This window comes from Wyeomyia smithii, chromosome 3 (assembly GCF_029784165.1).
Source record: "Wyeomyia smithii strain HCP4-BCI-WySm-NY-G18 chromosome 3, ASM2978416v1, whole genome shotgun sequence".
NCBI lineage: Eukaryota > Metazoa > Arthropoda > Insecta > Diptera > Culicidae > Wyeomyia > Wyeomyia smithii.
In genome coordinates this window covers 51,049,624-51,069,247 of record NC_073696.1, presented here as the reverse complement: position 1 = coordinate 51,069,247, position 19,624 = coordinate 51,049,624, and the positions used below count along the sequence as shown (strand labels likewise).

The following is a 19,624-nucleotide window of genomic DNA, read 5'->3' as shown; positions in this document are numbered from 1 at the left end:
CGATAAAGGCAATTCCTCACATGCGATTCGACATAAAGTTTTCTAACTGTGTAGTTCTACGCCGGCCATGCGGTCATGTCTTGAATACTATCTCCAATTTTTTTCAACAATCACGTGATCCCCCATTAAATGAAAGTTAAGTGACAGACAGAAAATAGATCTACTTACGTACGAATGTGTTAGTTCCACTCGTTAAGGAAAACATAAATAAATCGCTGTTTTGTTTGCAATGCTTCGTTTCTAGCAGCTAGACAAATATTCCGTTGAACACTTATTATATGTTTTACACTCTGTTCTGAATTAAATTTTTATTCGCGACCAGTAATCGCTAGAAGCTACTGAACATAATCGACTAAATATAGCAAAAACGTAATAAAATGTCGAAACAATGAGGTGCGAAGATTTACAGTTTGGAAGAAACAAAAGCAACATTACACGGCTTTACACGTTTACTAGTGTGCGTTAGCGAAAAATTACTTATGGCTTAGTTTTCAAAACAATTAGAGGTAAAAACAGTCGGCAGAGTTTCTATAGAGATCTTGCATGCGAGTGAAAATGATTGAAAGCAATGTCTTGAATAAAAGATATCATTTGCTACAAATAATGAGAGTGAGTGAAATTTTCTGTGCTTGAGAGCCGATAATATCCAAATAAAATTTCTTAATTTTTTACGAACATGTAATAGGACATATAAAAGTAACATTGTATTGAAAAACTACCCTTTTCCGATCTACCGTTGTGGAGGTGGGTGTTGTAGAAAAATTTATGTTGCAAATTTCCGCTAAAACGCGAATTACAGACAACTTGCAAGTAAATTGCAGACAACTTGCACGCCAGATTTATCGTATACCAGCATACGAGAGTGAACGTGATAGACTGTATAGATACGACTAACGAAGGCATTCTGTCGCGTTCGCTCTGGCTGACTGGTATACGATTAATCTGACGTGCACGTTGTCTGTGATTCGCTTTTCAAATGCAATCAGCAATATGTTGGATTCGTTGTTTTGTAACTGCCCAAATTAACTTGAATCACATCAATTTCAATTTTTATCACTCCATCACTAACAGACAAAGATTCGATACGATGAATTATGTGGTAGAAAACATATTCAGGCTAGGCAGCCTCTTGGTTTTCCTAGATGTCCTTATAATTTCAAATTCAAAATGATATGATTTTTCAGCATCGATTACTTTAAGAAATTTGTTTTTCTGTTCTATCTCAAAAGTAATGTGAATATACTTCAAAATTTAAAACAAAAATCAATTTTCTGTTTGAATTACAAAAAATTTTTATCCACCAATGATCTTACAAATATATTTTTGGCCGTGGAACTAAGTATTCAAGAAAGGTCTTTATGGATGAAAATTAAAAAATCTTAAATCAAAATCTTGTCTTGTTTCTAATGTTCATAATTCGATCAGTTATCAACGGATTTGCTACGTTTTTGTGGCAATCGATTGGGAAATTAATTACGCGTCTGAAAAATGCGGAAAATTGCTGATTTATTATGCTTTTCAGAGGCCGTAAATCAACTCTAAATTGCCATTTTGGATCCTTCCACCACATCATTTCCGTAGAGTTATTTCATTAGTGTTGAGTAAAAGTTTCTGACATGGAAAGAGATAGTCTGTCGTAGTCGAATTATTGACAAGGAAAGGTTTGCTACGAACTTATCACTTGCAGTCACTCTCGAATGCACAAATGCACGCAATGTCACAAACAGTCTTTTGTAAGGTTGCGTCAAGTATGTGTTCGTGGCTTTGCATACAACCTTTCTGTTTTGGTTTAGTTTTCGAATTCGCTATAAAATACTTACACAGAAAAATTTAAGGTGGATTTCGACGTTTTTAGACGTTATCTAAGTTTGTAGGTAAAGATACTAAGTCACAAACTGTGTACTCAATTTCGAGCTCCTAAAATTCAGCGTCTGAATGTTTGTTCTGCCTTAAATGCCTCAAAGTATTGTCTACAGCCTTGTTTCGCAACTAAAAAAATAATTTTGAAATACCATAAAATTTCAAAAGTTTTTTTAGTTTCGAAACAAGGCTGCAGACAATCCTTTGAGGCATTTAAGGCAGCTTTTAAAAATTTAAAATTTGATAAGCAAAGAAATTTCGATCACGTGTTCAAGCTTTTTAATATAGCATGTAATAATGAAATTGTAACTAATAATAGATCCAGCCAGCTTTTGAGTAATTGTGTTACATTGTAATACTGGCCCAAGCCCAACAACAAATCTGACCTAGCTTCAGTAGTGACGACAACCCATCAGCGCAGACGGAAGTGCATTTAAGCGCACCTAAAGCAGCCCTTCTCCCCAGGGTGATCATGCGAGGAGCAGCAATTATGTCCCTACGCAACGGCGATGGCCGGCGGTGCTGGTAGTGTCCCATTAACCTGTCAAAGTCGGGCCACCTCAGAGCGTGGTGAAACCGGTTCGCGGGTCATCGCCTTCACGGATTTCCGCACCGAGAATCTGCTCGTCGACGAGCCTCGGAAAGGTGCGAAAAGTGGCGCGTCCGCTCTCAACATAATTAACGCATAATTTGAATAAATTGTGAACACAAGAAGGCACACACAGCAGAATACGGGTGAGACGAAGACGAAGCGTTTAAACCGTCATTAGGCCGGACGAATCAGTCGGCTGCTCCTGCGTGAAAGCATAAAACACTTTCTGCTGGCTCGAGTTGCCAGCTTAGTTCTGTCCATTAGAACATCTGATAAGAAACGAGATATGCAACAAGAGACGAAAGCTTGCAACAAAAAATGGACGTGTAGAGTTCACAGGAAAACATGCTCTATAACGCTTATCGGCGGCGTGAAGCATAATTTTTAATTTGAAAATATTATGACCAAATTATGAAAAGCATTGTACCTTGCTATACAGTGCACCGTATCAGCCGGTGCACTGCAATGTGCGCTTTGATGTTGGATAATAGGTGAGAGAGCTGCCCTTTGTCGGCCTAAAGTTTCGCAAACAATTTCTCTGTATTTGGAGAGAGAGGCTACTTGCGGTTACAAGATGGAGACACTATCGTTAGGGAGACCGATTGTGCTCGATCATGCCAGGCTTCAGCCCTGCGCCCGGCGGTACCGGTACCTCTCTCTCATGTATGTGTTAATTTCATTATGACCTCTGCTCCACCCCCTTTCCGTAGCTGCCGGCTCTTCAGATACTCCGGCCTCTATTATCTTCTGTTCGAACTGAAAGTCCGAAAAAGTGTTGATTACAGAGCGGCATCCTTCACGTAAACTGTTTATTAACGTGAACCCAAACTAAATGACTGCTAAAAGTGGCCGTAATTGTTCGGGACTTTTGTTCGCTGTCCGCTGCGAAAAGACTGTGTAAGTGAGCGTCCGAAGCGCGGACATTCTTCCCTGCTTCACTGGACCTGGGTAGAAGGAATTGCGGCAAATTATTATGTTTCATGGTGCACCCATCATCGTACGCGGCCGGTACCGTGTAGTGTTGGTGAATAACGCTTTGGTCAGCCTAAGCCTGCCATCAGTACGGTAATGATTGATAAAAACAGTTTCCCGCAAGTGGCAATCCTTTGTTGCTTCCCGGAGTAGTTTTCGGCAGACTGTCTGCCTGCGAGTGCCTTGGGAAGGATAATTTATACTAAATTGATGAATTTTAATGCCTTTCGAAAAAGCCTCCAGAACACCACGGCTGTACGAGTACACGCACGTATATGTATGAAGACGTATTACGGTTTTGTTTCGCGACGGCGGCGAATTTTGCCAGCGAGCGATAATTTATGATTTCAAGGGCCCCGCGCACGGATAATTCGTCCACGGCAGACAGCAAGACGCGGCGGAACGAGAGCAGTGCTCCAACCATGTCGCAGCGTTACGCGGATTCGGTGCACCAATTCTGGGTCGAGTCCGGGGTAATTACAGCGCTCTGGCAATGTTGCCAAATTTACGCGAATCCGTAGTTGGCGAGAATTTTGGGCCAATTTTGATGAAGTAATATGCAAGAAGGGCGAGAAAAGTAGGTTACACACAATGTCGGTACGGTTGGATTATATTTCTGCTGATAATGAAACGTCTTCAATTAAAATTTGTAGTCCACATCGGAACGAAAAGTTAAGTGCGGATTTCGAACCAATCCGTTTCGGTCGAGAATTGGAGTAGCTTCTAAAATTCGGGCCGCATATATCAATCAAAACAATGCAATGCATTTGATACAATTAAATTTGATAGTATTTATGTAAGTGAAACGTTCGTTTTATACGTTTCGTCGTCCATCAAAACACATCTAAGACGCTTCTTGATATTTTGCAGTTTCGATATTTATATCCAGATTTTTTTGGCAGCCTTCTTTTTACGGTCTGGTTTCTTGCTACGTCCGCTTCCTGGTAAGTCCTCTAGAGAATAAGTTCCTTCATATTTCTTCATGATTTCAACTACGAATACATCGCGATTTTAGAACACCATTTGTGCAGGAATAATCTGCGTGTCGGCATGCTCTAGAAATTTGCACCTATTTTGTCATTTTAAACTGGGTTGCCAGAATAAACATCTTGTGTACACAATTCTATTCTTAACTGTACGCAAAAATTCAATCTGAAGCAGCAGCGTTGTTATGATGGTTACCAAGTAAATAATAACATGTTCATAAGGGAAGTTATCTATCTGTGATTTTCATCACCATACTTTCGAACTAGTTCCATCGAAAAGTAAGCTGGCTAAACAAATTCATCGCTCACGATCGCGATGATTTCTGCGCCGCCCACTTTTTACGGGCGCACACAATGCAGCGGCGTGGTTACGGCCTCCACGGAGCAACCGGTTTACCGACGGCATTGCGAAGTAAGTGCAGCTAACAGCAGGCAGCACTGTTGATCATGAAAGCGATCGATAGAGTAAACGATTCGCTGCGATCAACACTACAGCAGCAATATTCCTCGACCAATACAAAATCAGAGTAAACAACAATAAAGCGATATGTGAAGTAGCCACCTTCTTCGGCTTCTCATAATTACCGCATCTCTTCTATCTCGGCTCGTTCGTTACCGTTAGCAACGTCGCGACTCTCTCCCGGCGAGTACTAAAAACACGTGTAAATTATCGTTCTCCGCTAGACCGTAAAATGTTTCTTTTTCTCGAGCTGGCAAACTGCTAAACCTGACAGTGGCCAGCCTGCAAATTACTTATCCACCCTCCGCCATTTGGAGACACTCGAGTAAATCTTCATCTGTCACGCCCTTGTCGAATTTTCGATGAAATTTACACGGGCTACCGCCGTAAAAAGAGATTTTTGTGGCCCATCAACTCCCCCAATCGGGCCGGATACACACCCCAACAGCGCGACTTCTGGACCCTCGCGCGATTGACGGCCTTTTTGTGAAGATGACGCAATAAAAAAGGATGTCATAAAAAATACCTTCGCATCGATCCGTTCTCCCCACAGCAGAGGCAGGCAGGGACCCGGCATAACTGCACGTTCCACCGCCCGCTCCCCCCGAAGCCAGGCGCTGACAGGCTTCGGCATTGCGGCGGCTCTTTGTGCTCGGTCTTGCACTACGCGACCGGCCTGTCCGTGTTTTCCTCCAGGGCACACATCGATATTTCCAACACCGCCACAACCAAGAACGTCGAGAAGAACCGGTAATTACGTGGCCGGAATGCCGCTGCCACCCCGGCAGCACCACTCAGCTCTCGTAGGCCCGGTAATAATCATAAATATAACGCGATATTAACAGACGTCATCTTTATCGTTCTTCCGATCGCACCGCGCGATCCACCAGAGAACATGCACTTTGATTAATGGCGAAAAACTAACGCCGAAAACAATTATTTCGCTATAAACCATCGCCCGGGCGGGTGGCGGCTGGTGCAATTTTCGTTACAAGGCACAAGGCGACGTGGCCAGCATCTAGGTGCTATCAAGCAGCACAATTTACTAGCAGAATTAGCGTTATTGATTGCATTAGCAGGGATAAAATGCGTGGTTTCGAGATCCATAATGCCGTTACCACGACGGCCATTTCTTGGTTTCAGCTGTCAAAACACACACACAGCCCCAGTATTTATAACACAACGATGTCAGCGCCCGGCGGCATCGTAAGCAAATAAAGCAAGCGTTAGCAAGTTAGTTAGCGTAAGCATTTTCGTTTTTTTGGTTTAAGTAAATTTAGTGTGAAATTTTGGTTCATATTTACGGATCAGTGTCCTCCGGTAGTCCGGATACTTACATGCCCGGGAAACTGAAACATACAGAAAGGGTGACCAGTCAGTTAAAGTCGGGTTTGAGCGCCTTCGCGACTTTCGCTTATCGAGAGTGGGAAGGGAGGAAAAGGGGTCGCTGAAAGGAGTGCTCTGTGCTTTCGATCAACTCACCTGTCGAAATCCGTTAGCCGGGAAGAATCACGGAAGCCCTTGGCGAACGGGTTGGAGTCGATCTTCAGCTTGGTAATAAGCTGATTCTGGTAGGCCGTAACGGCAGTAAAAATAGTCTCCGGAAAGACGTACGTCTTGTGGTCCACATCCTGCAGCTCCTTCGGAGTCGCGGGAATGTTCTGACCTGGTCCCAACCGAACCAGATGGATGCGGGGCTGGTAGCGGTGCATCGAGTTGAGAACAATCTGCAAATAGAGAAAACCAAAAACAGAAAAACACATTAGAAACATCCGGTCCGGATGGTAATCACCAATTTCTGTGTCACATATGTGCGCCGCTAATTTACGCAAATCGAAACGTTAATACGGCAATTAAAATTCAAACCAACCACCAAACATCGAGACGCGCGTTTGTGGATCATTTCGTTCGGAAATAATATGTTCCTGGTTTGCGAACAGATTTGATACAATCGTCGAGGCCGGAGACCTTCTATCTAGATCGTAAATAATCGCTAATTAGCCGGTGGCAAATAGTTGGTTCGTGGCTCCAGACAAGGACGACAATGGTGCTGACGATAACGACGATACCGACGACGACGATGACGACGATACCAAAGCCTTGGTAATTAAAGATGTTGAAAATGAACCGTTCTATATGCTGACAATGTCCTTTGCCAGATTAGGTGCCACCGTGAAATGTGTGGAACGAAGAGAGAGAGGGAGGAAATCGAGCGCCCTCTCGTGGCTAGTTGCCGATGGAGATGAGCTGTGAAAAGCTCTAACGAAAGGCGACGGAGAATCGATTTGTCGTCAGCAGAGCAGAACCAAAGGGAGGATGATAGTGGAGATAATCCTTCCGTTCATAGCCACATCATCCTTCGGTGGGGCGCAGTCTGTGCCAGTGTGTTAGTGTCAGGTCGTTACCATAGAAACCCCCCTCCTCCACCACGTTTCGGGAGCTGAAATTGCACGTTGGTGTTGGTGTGAAAGATTAGAACATCGTTGGAGCGCATGTCTTCTAAAAAGTTTCCCGTGCACACCACCGACACAGAAGCAGTCTATGGTTTCGCTTGTGTTCAAGCTTTGGTGCCCATTGCGGGGGTGGTTGTATACACGAACGCATAGCGTGTTTAGCATAAAAATGGCCTTTTTTCCACTGCTCCCGGTGAGGATGTGTTGGCGAAACAGAACGCGAGGTGTTAGTTTGATAAATTAGGTACGAAGCATAAAATACGCTGTTGATGGCGGGGATGGTCACACTGTGAAAATTTTCTGCAGAATTTAACTACCGTGCCGAGTAACGAGAATTTTGCACAGAGAGCATCGGGGGGTAAGGTCTTGACAAATTGATCCTTTCTCTGGGTAATTTTTACTCCATTCTAGGGCACCTAGAGTGGAATGCTTGGTGTGGGGCGCGCGAGGTTCTTTGCGGTTTTAATCCAGAAGGATGCTACAGCTTACTGAACCGTGACCGGTAAGCTAAAGCAGAGCGGAAACGGGATGCCGGATGCTGCTGCTTCAGACGTGTTAAAATGTGACTGAAAACTATCTGTTATCGAAAGTGTCGCACACGAGACCGAAGGCAGACACGTCGGCTATGTGTTGGTTTGATTGATTTTCCGGTTACTAGGATCCGGCCATAGACTGGCCCAAATTCAGTGAACCGTTTCAATTAGAACCTACACTCTATAGTCTACCGGGCGAGTCAGGTACAGACAGAATGGGAACCGTAGTACCGGTATAAATTACGTTAATTTATATGTTCCTCTTGTTCCACACCTCGAAAGTCCACACCAGTCCACACGGAAATCGTGGAATCGATTTGTTTGACAAGGGCGAGGGTGACACTTTAGCGCACCGAAGAGGGAACCGCCCTTATACTAATTATCCGGAATGTCTCAATAAAAACGCCGTCCATAAATTACAGCGGGAACGGCTACGACAAGAGAGATCATCCCGATGGTATTTCAGAGAACCCTCTTCACTCTCCGTTATTTTCCCGTGTTTTACGTAAACTTTGTTGTTCCTGGAGTGTGAGGATTCCTCCGGGCGATATAAATATGTACACGACCAACCAAACGACATGACGCCCGCTTTTTTTGTTGTGTGTTTTTGCTGTTGCGTCGTCTATTGTTTGCTCCAGGGGTCGTGGACCAATTGAGGTTATGTACAAAAAGTTTTTTTCCCTCTCCGAAGCGAGGGTGTTTTGCTGCCCGTACAAGCAAAAAGTGCAAACAATGCTAATAATATTTCCATCTCTTGTGCCAACAGGGCAGACACCGAAAACAGGGAAGCTGGAAAATGGAACTAACAACGGAGGACCAAGGGACGACGCGGTGAGGGGAAAATAAATTTACACGAACAAACGGATGACATCTCCCCGAGGGAGAAAGATTGTTTTAGATTAGCGAACTAAATCCCTTCCATTTGTTAGGCGTTTGAGGTTATGATTCGTTTTTAATCTGCGGCTAGTGTATGTGTGCTCGACAGCTCGAGCTGTCGGTTCGTCCCTCTTCCCCTAGCGAGCTCTTTCTCTCTCTCATATCTCTATTATTGATATTTGTTTCTCCCGGCCACTTATGAATCGATATCAGTTTCATCAAATCGTAATTTGTACGGGGTAAGTTTTTTTCTTCCGGCTGGATTGCTTTCCCCTTCTGAATTTCGTATAGCGCGTACAGAAGAAGACGTAAACGTAAAAAATGGAGAACGGAATGGGACGTACTTTTGTCGCTTTGTTACTTCTACTTAAAATGGTTTAAAGGTTTTGAAAATCAGTTGTTGCGAAACCGTAGACTAAAAGCTCATTCAAGAAATTTTGAAACAATATATGTACCTTTGTGAAAACATTTTCATCTGATGAATGTGTTTAGAATCAAAGATTTGTATTGTTTCAAGATTGTTGAAGTGTTTTTAAAGTTTCGGTAGATTTGTACTCAAGTCTTCTTTATATTTGCGACAATTTTGTGCACCCTTTGCTGACTTATTCATAAGTAGCTTCAAAAGAGGAGAGGGTTTTCAAGAAGAAAATACTGGATTAATCACCGTGCGGCGTTGGTGATGGCCCGTCGCTAGCAACTGAAGTGTCGTGCACAATTTTGGCCTTCAAACAAAACACAAACGCAGTTTAACAACGTTTGTTATCTTTGGTCCCTCTAGCGAGTTCCGAATTGCATCGAAAGGCCGCAAAGTAACTGCTCGCCAGGTTCGTCGCATTTACTTTTAATTACGAGAAAACCTCATTCAAGTATGTGATAGTTTTGCGCACTTCTGAATTGGCTACGAACACCGAAATTCAGAGGAACGCACCAGGGGAACCAAAATCTACAGGAACGGTAAAAATCTATAATCTTTCCTATCCTATAGCTCAAACAGAAAATAAATGAAAGAAAGTTTTTTTAACCGCCCATGTGAAATTTGGTGCCCTTAGGCAGCTCGAAAGGGCGTTAAGTTTTCAGAGATTTAAAACCACAGAAGTGACGAACTCCGCGAGCAATCACTCTGCGGCCTTTCGAGCACACTAGGGATACCAGAAAAGACAAAACTGGTTAAAAAACTATTATATTCAATATTTTCCAGTTCGAGCTCCAGGGAAAAACCTGTATTGACCAATACACTTTGTCAAAAAAGTCCCAAAAATTAATACAAAATAATTTATTGAGTAAAACGCTTTATTTAGGCAACCTTTTAAATAAAAAAACTAATTTGTTTTTAATAAGTGTGGTGAAATAAATGTATACTTTGAATATGGATATTTTTTTTGTAATCCAAGAAGCAAAAGTAAAAAAAAAACCTGTTTGCAGAACATCGATTTTTGGCCGAAACCATTTTGAGCTAGAGCTTTGATACTAATTCTAACGATTACAGTAAAACGAAGTTGAATTGTCTGTTGGCCGTGCACTCATGAGATATTTTTTACATCAGTATCGAGATTGTAAAACGAATGTATTGAAACTATGAATCGGGTCAACCACGTTCCATGCGAGCAGCTGGGTAAGAGTAAGTTGAATTGTTACATGCCCTCGGTCCAGACAACATGTTCATAAATTATATCAGAGCTGGTAATGACTGAATGACTCCAAAATAGGAAAAAAAGCTTGTAAATTTCAGGATATAAAAAAAATTATTAAAAAGGCAAAAAAAAAAGGCTGAAAAAAACTTCGAAGAACTGTCACTTTCTACACTTATGCTAAACAACTACCGAATTCCAAACGAACGAGAAATGGGAAAAAGAGACTTCGAAAGAGACAATTTTAAGTGAAAAAAGAGACATCTGAGCTAGAGGCTAGACACCTTTTTTCGATGAAAAATATTTCGAAAGCATTACTTGGTATCGGTAGATAAATTTTGATATTTATCGTTTATCTGTTAATTGACAACCCTCCAACGATGATATAACGTCAAAGAGCTATGATATAAATAGAGGGGTGCCCAAAAATGCAATGATAAATACTTCGTAATATTGAATATTAGAAATATTTTGCAATATATCAATAGTGACTTGCTCCAAGCTTCCGAGACCTTTCAGAAAAAGCACCTTCAAAATGAAAGAGACCAAGTCTCTAAAAAGAGACCTACTACCCGTCCTATCATATGGACGGTTGTCCACTGTGGAATGTGGATGCCCCAGAGTATAAACTGTAAAATTTGAAACGCGAGCAGATAAACCTAGTTCAGTCACAAATTAACACGCGACAGAAACATTTAAACAAAAGCAAAGCTTTAGTGCTACATTCCGATTCGGAACTTGACCTTCTGTTTACTATACATAGACTTCGCAGCCAACCGTTAAGTGTACAAGACAATTGCGAGGCCAGCGCTACGATCCTACTGACACTAACAGTCTCTCCCGAGCCGAGACTCAAACCTACGACGAGTGGCTTGTTAGGCCAGCAACGTACCTCGAGACCAGCTGGGGAGGCTAACATTTAAACATTAAAACAAAAAATTCATTGATAAGTGAAGTGTAGTGAAGACCACTGTGCAGGTCCATGGAACGAATTTGATAGATAATTTGGATTCTAAAATGAGGTGATTACAATTGTATAGGAATTCAAAATTCTAACTTTCTTATCTTCGTAGACTTAAATAAAGATTATTGGCTGAAATGCAGGCTACAAGCCTCGTTATTTCAAGCAATTTTGTAAAAAAGTTTTTCCATACTTGAAAATAATTAACAATGTTGAAATCGTGAGTATCTCAATCCTATTCAAAGTTATTTATGTTTTTCATCTAATAATACGCCCTTTTCATGTGTTTTTTTTTTGTGGAGAAAATATCAGCCGTTCTATGCTAAAATTCTGGATTTTTTGCTCCGATCATGTTTAAAATTGATCATTATTGAAAAATTTTAAACCCGTTTCTTTTGTTTAAGATGACACTGGCTGAAAGAGGGCGACACAATGTGAAATCTGCAATTTTCAAAATTTTGTAATTTTGAAGCAGTTTAACCGATTTTGAATCTTTCGGCAACAACTTTAAGGTAATCAGTGCACTTTTTTTCTGTGTGGACCCATCACTGCGACCAGAGATTAGATCTATTGTAATATTGCCTAGGTGTTTTCTGTACTCCGCACTTCATACTATTGGCAGTATCACTATTGAAGTAAGTGATACGCTTATCATTCATATCCGTGCTTGTGTGTAAGTTTTACCTTTCCGTTTCAAGCTTACTGCTCTACTATACCGAGCCTCTGTCCATCCTAACAATATCGCCTAACTACAATTCTCTGGAGAGAACTTTCATACGTTATTCACACCAGTTCCATTATAATAGGGACTTATTTTTGTTAGAAGGGGAGTCAACAGGGGTACTGTAGAATCAAGATTGAAGGAAGGATATGTGGTGGAGAGCCTGAGAATAAACCCATGCTAAAGACCTTTGACAACCAGGTGACCTGATTCTACTAAGATTCAAACCCACGACCACTCGCTAACCAAAGCGGACTCTGTAACTCTGCGGCTATGAAGCTCCCCTTCGTAGTGCACCTTTGAAGAAAAACCACCAAACTGTACATAAAACAACAACAGCTTTGCGAATATTATGATACAAACCGTTTTTATCGTTTGATGTTATATTTGAATTCTTTATAAAATTCTACATAAAACATCAAATTATTAGGGAGGTGAAAATATATTATATGTATCTATATTTTTTTATTTTGGAGATAGAATTACAGTTTGTTTTTTTTTTTCTACGCGAGGTATACCTACCTGGTGAAAAACCGCAGTAATTCGAAAATTAGCGGTAACTCAAAAATCCGCCTCAAAAAACCGCGTAACTACAAAGTCCAGCAGGTCTATTATACCACCAAAAAGAGCTTTGGGAAAAAACCGAGACCAGTATTCAAAATTATCTTTTTTGACGGTCAATCCGGATCCTTCGGAGGGCGGAGAGTTTTTTCACTAAGTCTTTTATTCAATAAACGCTCAGACGTTTTTAGTTTTCAACCACCCGCGGTTATTCGAGAATCCGCGTAAACATTTTTGAATTAACGCGGTATCGCGTAAAAAACTGCGTTAATTCAAAATTCCACCCAAAAAATCCTCATTAACAATCCGCGTAAAAAACCTGACAATATTCTAATCCACAAATTCACCATGGCTACCATGCGCCTCCATTAAAAAAACTTCCTCAATTCAGAAATATTAAACGATAGAGTTTGTACAATGATTTCAAAATTTCCGTGAAAGATGTACTATTTACCTTCAATTAGATGCCAAAAGATTCAGAATCAGTTGAACGGCTCGAAAGCTACGAAGTTTTTAAAATTGTAGATTTTGAACAAAGTCGATTTCTTAGGTCGCCTTATTTCAGGTAGAGAGCCAAACCAACAAAAAAAGTTACTAAAAATTTTCAAAAAACTATTGCGATTTTGAGCATTATTAAAGTAGAAAAAAATTCAGATTGGGCTCTTTTTCATGGAATGGATCACATGGAAATTATCTTTGACGTAACTCTGAAGGGCACAATTGACTCTTCATCTAGAGATTTTGTTTAATTTTCATTAAGTTAAATATTTTGGAATTGAACACTCAAAGTGCTTCAATTGTGATAAAAATAGCAAGGAATGATCTCCATCGAAAATAGCCAGACCCGTTTCTTTTGTTTGGTGATTAGAGTTACCGGTTTCGAAACAGGGTGACTATATCAAACGTTTTTTTCAATATATATATATATATATATATATATATATATATATATATATATATATATATATATATATATATATATATATATATATATATATATATATATATATATATATATATATATTAAAATCGGAATTTATGCGTTTTTTGCGTAATTTTTATGTACTACGTATTTCTGGCCTAAATAAAGACTTTAGGGTAATTACTTCTTGCTTTGAGAATAAATTAGGAAGGAGAATAGGGCGTAACTTACATACTCACATTTTCCAAATTTGGAAACCTTTTTTTTTAATTTGCAGATATCTCGGGACCCTAAAGAGCCACAAATAATCTTGTCATTTCATTTTGAAGAATTGAAGAAACAGATCAGGAATACGTAGAAATTTTTTTCTGCAGTGTTGCTAACATTGTCTTTTTTTTTTCGATTTAAAACTTAATAAGTAATTTTCTCATAATACCCTTCCTTTATCTTGATTTCGACTACGACAACAACGTGTTCTGCAGATGTTTTCAAAGAGGTATCTATTGATAATATTACGCTAAGTTTTCGACTAGAATTGAAGTATTAATACAAAAGATTGCTGTATGTCATCGACGTTTCGGTTCTTGTATGGGACCATCATCAGGATTCAATCAGGAAACGGTAATCAACAAGTTAAAATATTTCAACAAACGTAAAAACAGAAGGGTTTGAACAGTTTTATACAGGCATGTATAAACAAAACAAAAAATAACTGGTATAAAGAGGAGAACGAGCTTTCGTATACATACTCTCATTTCTTTTGAGCGTGTTTGTTGTGGAGCTAGAGAGCCTCAAAAATTATTTCACTGGAAAGTTGAGTTGGAAATCAATCATTTTTGGTTTAGTTTCGCAGCTTTCAGACAGCCACCAGCTTGGTTCTATAGCTGAAAACAGGATGGGGTACAGTAGAGCATCTTACGTGCTGTGTATCGCTTTTGAATACATGCACAGATCTTAAAAACAACCTTCTTTATCAATGGGTGAAGTATCAAAAGTGATCTTGTGGGTCACCTGACAATACTGGACTTTTTCAAAAGAGGGCCAGTGATGAGTATGAATGGAGACTGGATGGCACCTCAGGATAACCATGATATTCCCTACAAGGTATGCGAAACGTCGCGTGCAGACTGGGAAGTCGGAGTTCCTGATGTCCGTCCCGGTTCAACGATATTTTTCACAGATGGCTCAAAAATAGGTACCAAAACTGGTGCAGGAATCTTCGGCCCTGGAAGTAATATTTCAGTGGCAATGGGACACTGGCCAACAGTGTTTCAAGCAGAGATTGTTGCAATCCTTGAATGTGCGAATGTATGTCTGACTAGAAAATACACACATGCAAATATTTGTATTTTCTCTGACAGTCAAGCAGCACTGAAAGCACTTGATGCTTATAAATGTACATCCAAGATTGTCTGGGAATGTATTCTCACATTGCGACAGCTATGTCAAACAAACTCAGTAAATTTGTATTGGGTTCCAGGACATTGTGGCATTGGTGGGAATGAAAAGGCAGACGAACTTGCAAAACAAGGATCTAACTCACAGTTTATCGGCCCAGAACCTTTCTGCGGTATATCAAACTGTGCAGTGAAAATGGAGCTTAAACGCTGGGAGGAACAAAAGGTGATAACCAATTGGTTTGATGTCAAAAAGTGTTCCCAATCTAAAAGATTTATCACACCAAACGAGAATCATTCGAAAAAGCTCCTAGAGCTCAACAAAAGAGCTCTTTGTACATATGTCGGCCTAGTAACGGGGCACTGTCCGAGTAGATATCATTTAAAGAACATTGGCCAGGTTCAGGATGATATCTGTCGCTTTTGTAATATGGAAAGCGAGACATCGGAACATCTGCTGTGCAGTTGTGGTGTATTATTTAAACGCAGATCAAGGTTTCTTGGCAGTGGCTGTTTACAGCCCAAAGAGATTTGGTCTTTAAATCCTGGGAAGGTGATTGGCATCATAAACCATATTTCACCTGACTGGGAGCGTGTCGGTGCAGGTACCTGATCACTCAACAATAGTGGTCATTGTATTTTGCAAGGGGACACGTATAGCAATTGACTGGGATATATATTACAAAAGTTTACATCAATGGACAACGTAATTCTAATTCCCTAACAAAAAAAAAATCAAAAGTTTGAGTAGCTTTTGGTGTTATATTCAGCATATATTTTCATTTGCAAACCAGTGAAAAAATGAACTAAAAATCTAATTAAAAAGCAGCAGCAATCACTTTCTGTGCACGATATTTATGTTAGACCCATGTTGTAAATGGCTCCGTCTTTTTTTTTCCAAGTTATATAATTTCACCAGTTTCGCTAGACCCAAAGAAATTGTATTCTGTAAAGAGACGTATCATAAATCCGATTTCGTACTGGCAAAGAGTGAAACTAGGGCTATGGAACACTTAGCCACGCAAAAAACAACTAACACGTTGTATGTAGTCAGGGCTGCGAAATTTCGACACTGCAAACGAAAATGACAAAAACAGCAGTTTAACTGTCTCAAGTTGAAACCGAGCTCCATTATCACCCGTGTCAGTTTTCAATAAAAGTCCTGCCATTGAAAGAAAGGAGATGTCTGATTTATTATCAAAATTATTTGAATTGAGTCAATTTATTGCATGATGTTGATGAACTAGATAAGAATCTACGTTCACAACCGGAAACCATCACTAGCCTGCAATCACTGTCAACCGATTGGAGCTGAAAGTCTCTTTAATTTTAAGCTCATTCGTTGAAAATTCACTCTCAGAGATTCCAATGTCCACTCAAAATCCTTTAAGGTGAAACCTCATTGAATCCAAAAATGGCCGACTTCGAGTCACCACTTCGAATTTTCAAAAGCACAAGACTCGGAAATATTCATTGCGTTCCCTATGAAAATTCTATTTTATGTTTGCTTCACTACAGCAAACATAAAATAGCATTTTTACAGGGAACGCATTAACTATTTCCGAGTCTTGTGCTTTCGAAAATTCGAAGTGGTGGCTCGTAGATTCAATGAGGTTTCACCCCATTATATGTACATGTTGTTGCAACTTGGAAGGAAGACAATCAAATTCTTCTCGTTTCAGATGGAAGTAAATGGCTAGAGAGCAATACTCTAAGCAACGTAACAGTATATCTCGCTGTCAGTGCCAGTGATACTAGAGATCCTCAGAGGGAGAGATAAGCGATGAAAAAAACCGTTGATTTGGCAGCTAGGTTTCACATATCAGAGGTGCCAGATCTCTTCTCAAAGCGCAATGTTGATTAACTTTTTAATTCGGCTCGTATAGCTGATGGTGGCGGTGTAAGTCCTGGGGAATAATAAATTGCATCACAAAAACCGTGAAGGTGTTAATTTTTTTTTTTTATTCTCGCTTATTTTCCGTCGGTCTAGTTCCGCCACTGTTGTGGCCAATCACCGACGCCCAGGGAGGCGACTCCACACCCAGGACCCTAACTCACGACCCGTTTATTAACGGACCGGCGCCAACGGCTTTACTTCCTCATGCGATGGAAGGCGTGATCCCAGAGATTTTTGGCCTCAGAAAATCTCCCGGTGTCGGCTAGGATTGAATCTAGACCAGTTGGGTTGGTTGTGAGTGGATCACGCCACCTCACAACCATCGACACCTATGCTGCCTGTGATCGCATAATTGTAACATTCGACATTTTATGGATTTCGTGCTATTTATTGGTAAATGCTTAGAATAGTATGTACTTTTTACATCTGAAAAAATATGCCCATGTTTGTGTGAAAAAAGTCGTAAAAAATACCAAGTTGTTTTGTCACATAGCGTAAATAACCGCATAATTGTCACCCTACTTAATTTTTTCAACTTTTTTATCAAAAAAGCTTCCATCCAAATCCACATCTGCATTCTTTGGAACTCGGAAGTTATTCTGGTCCGGTAACCAACCACCGGTGACCCGTTCCTGATGTTCAGCTCATGCTTGTTAAATACATGAAAAACTTTATTTTCCCTGTGATATATTTCAAAAGTAGCTTGAAAGTGACGGCATAAATGAATCATTGCAAAAATTTCAACCAATTTGACTTCAAAAGTAATGTTTAATGTATACAGAATGTAAAGTAGTGCTTTCTTCATGATACAAAGTTTAGTTAAAGTGTCTATTTGCAAGAATATATTGGGAACAAAGCATTTAAGTTCAAAATATAAAAGTGCTATTTGCTCGAACAACCAATTTTGCAAATGTTACAAATATGCGATTATGGGCAGTATGTCGGCGGTGGGATTCGAACCCAGGCGTCGAGCGTGGTCGGCGGAGACGTTACCAACGACACTAGGCCCCCGTTTATGTTTAACTTTATATACTTTCATCATTATTCTGTAGACCATACAAAGGGTTTGTGAACCACCAGTTAAAAATCACTGTGATGAAGCAACTTTGGAGCATTCTCAATTCATGTTTTAGCAATAGAACATGAAAAACGTGTAAAAATAAATATATTCTTTATAGAACCTTATTGCAATACCTTTCAATGTGTTACCTTTCTTGTTCGTTTGGCTCGAATTTTGACATGTTCGTTTGGCTCACAACACTCTCTTCGCATATCTCTCCCTCTGAGTATTGCTAAGTGATACAACATTTATAATAGCATTTACAGCTTCTGAGTTTTAAAATGATTTTCCGATGGATTTTTCAGGGGTCAATTGCTATAATATCGGTTCTATTGGCTCCTGTTAGTGGAGTTATTCTGTGATAGAAAAAGAATAACTTCTACAACTATTCCCAACGAAGAACTAGAGTAAAATTATCTTGCATTTGGCGAAAATTGCGGACCGTTGGATTATTCAAGAAATAAAAAACTCAGGTTCAACATTATCCGGAAACTTCAGCATGCACATTTCTCTGTAAACTTATCATTACGCTTATCACTACCACAGGTGTAACGCATATGTGCAACATTTTATCTCAATTGTTTGTCATAACTACTAGTACGACACCCATTATTACCGTATTTATCGTCGACGCAGGTCTTCCTGAAACTTGTTCACGATTGTAAAATAACTAGCGAACCTGCTATCATACCGACAAAGTTGATGCGCCGATAATAAGGGCAACCTATTGTCAGCAATAAATTAATTAGCATATTTCATTTCGCGCAGAAAATGCAATAAAAAAACCGGAATTCAAGATATTTGCAAACACCGGACAAGAATGTACATGGAAGCAAAAAAAAAACGAGACGTAAAATTTCTCAACTACAAATTACGGAAACCAGCTGCAGCACCGGGCTCCCTTTCGCCGGCGCACATTACATGCACCCTCTGATCCGGTTCAGTGATGACCTCGAAAAATTAGGTTTTTTCTTTAATTTCCCTACGATACCACCTCAACGGAATGTCCCATGTATGGGCATTGCAAGCAAACAGCTTGATCGTCGGACAGCAGTTCTATGCTTTTTTACAACGGCCGGATTTCTTCACAGAAACTGACGTGTTGAAGTGAGACGGCCAGCACGAATTAAGATTGACGATCAACTTCAAGCCCCGAGAAATGTCGATATCGACAGCTACTGCATCTATCTGGACCGGTTGAGTAATTTAAATACCGGTTTGACGGAGAGAGAGAGAGAGAGAGAGATGCATCAAGTAACCAATCGGTTATTTAGCCGCCATGATGACAGTTTGTGGGGCAGCCGCCTACGTTCGAACGACGAGCAGCGACGGCTAGCTGCCAACGTGTTTATTACAGTGCCGCACCAAACAAACGAACGTGTTAACTCGTGAAAATCCACCAGCCACACGGAGATGGTGAACACGAGCTGCCGGAAGAAAACAAGTGGCCTAAACTGGAGCATTCAGCCTCATTAATATGAATGGAATAGCATTACGATAACTAGCCTCTGGCTGCTCGGCAGCGATTTTGCCGCTGCTATCCGGAAGCAAGGCGTCGAAAGTGGTATAAAACAAGGATTATTTCCTTATTCAAATCGGCTCCTCCACACCAACTTGCTGAGAGCTGTCAAAATGGGTGAAAAGCTCGATAAAGCCGACAAATTATGGGCCGGCAGCAGCCGCGCGGCTAGAAGTGCGAACGAAAATTGCTTCCCACTTTTGGGTTTTCCAGGTGAGTTCCGTAA

General features: G+C 40.4%; 1 protein-coding gene across 2 annotated transcripts in view; it reads right to left on the bottom strand.

Moving 5' to 3' along the window:
* The window catches only part of LOC129731222 (T-box protein H15-like), a 106,787-nt gene that overhangs the window by 9,171 nt on the left and 77,992 nt on the right, over nt 1–19,624 (bottom strand). The window contains exons 5-6 of one of the 2 annotated variants that reach the window (XM_055691053.1): nt 6,353–6,597; nt 6,208–6,219 (exon numbers count right to left, since the gene is read on the bottom strand). In XM_055691053.1, the coding sequence (XP_055547028.1) occupies nt 6,208–6,219; nt 6,353–6,597 (257 nt within the window). The remainder of the gene's footprint in view (nt 1–6,207; nt 6,220–6,352; nt 6,598–19,624) is intronic. The other variant, XM_055691054.1, reaches the window with a different exon arrangement.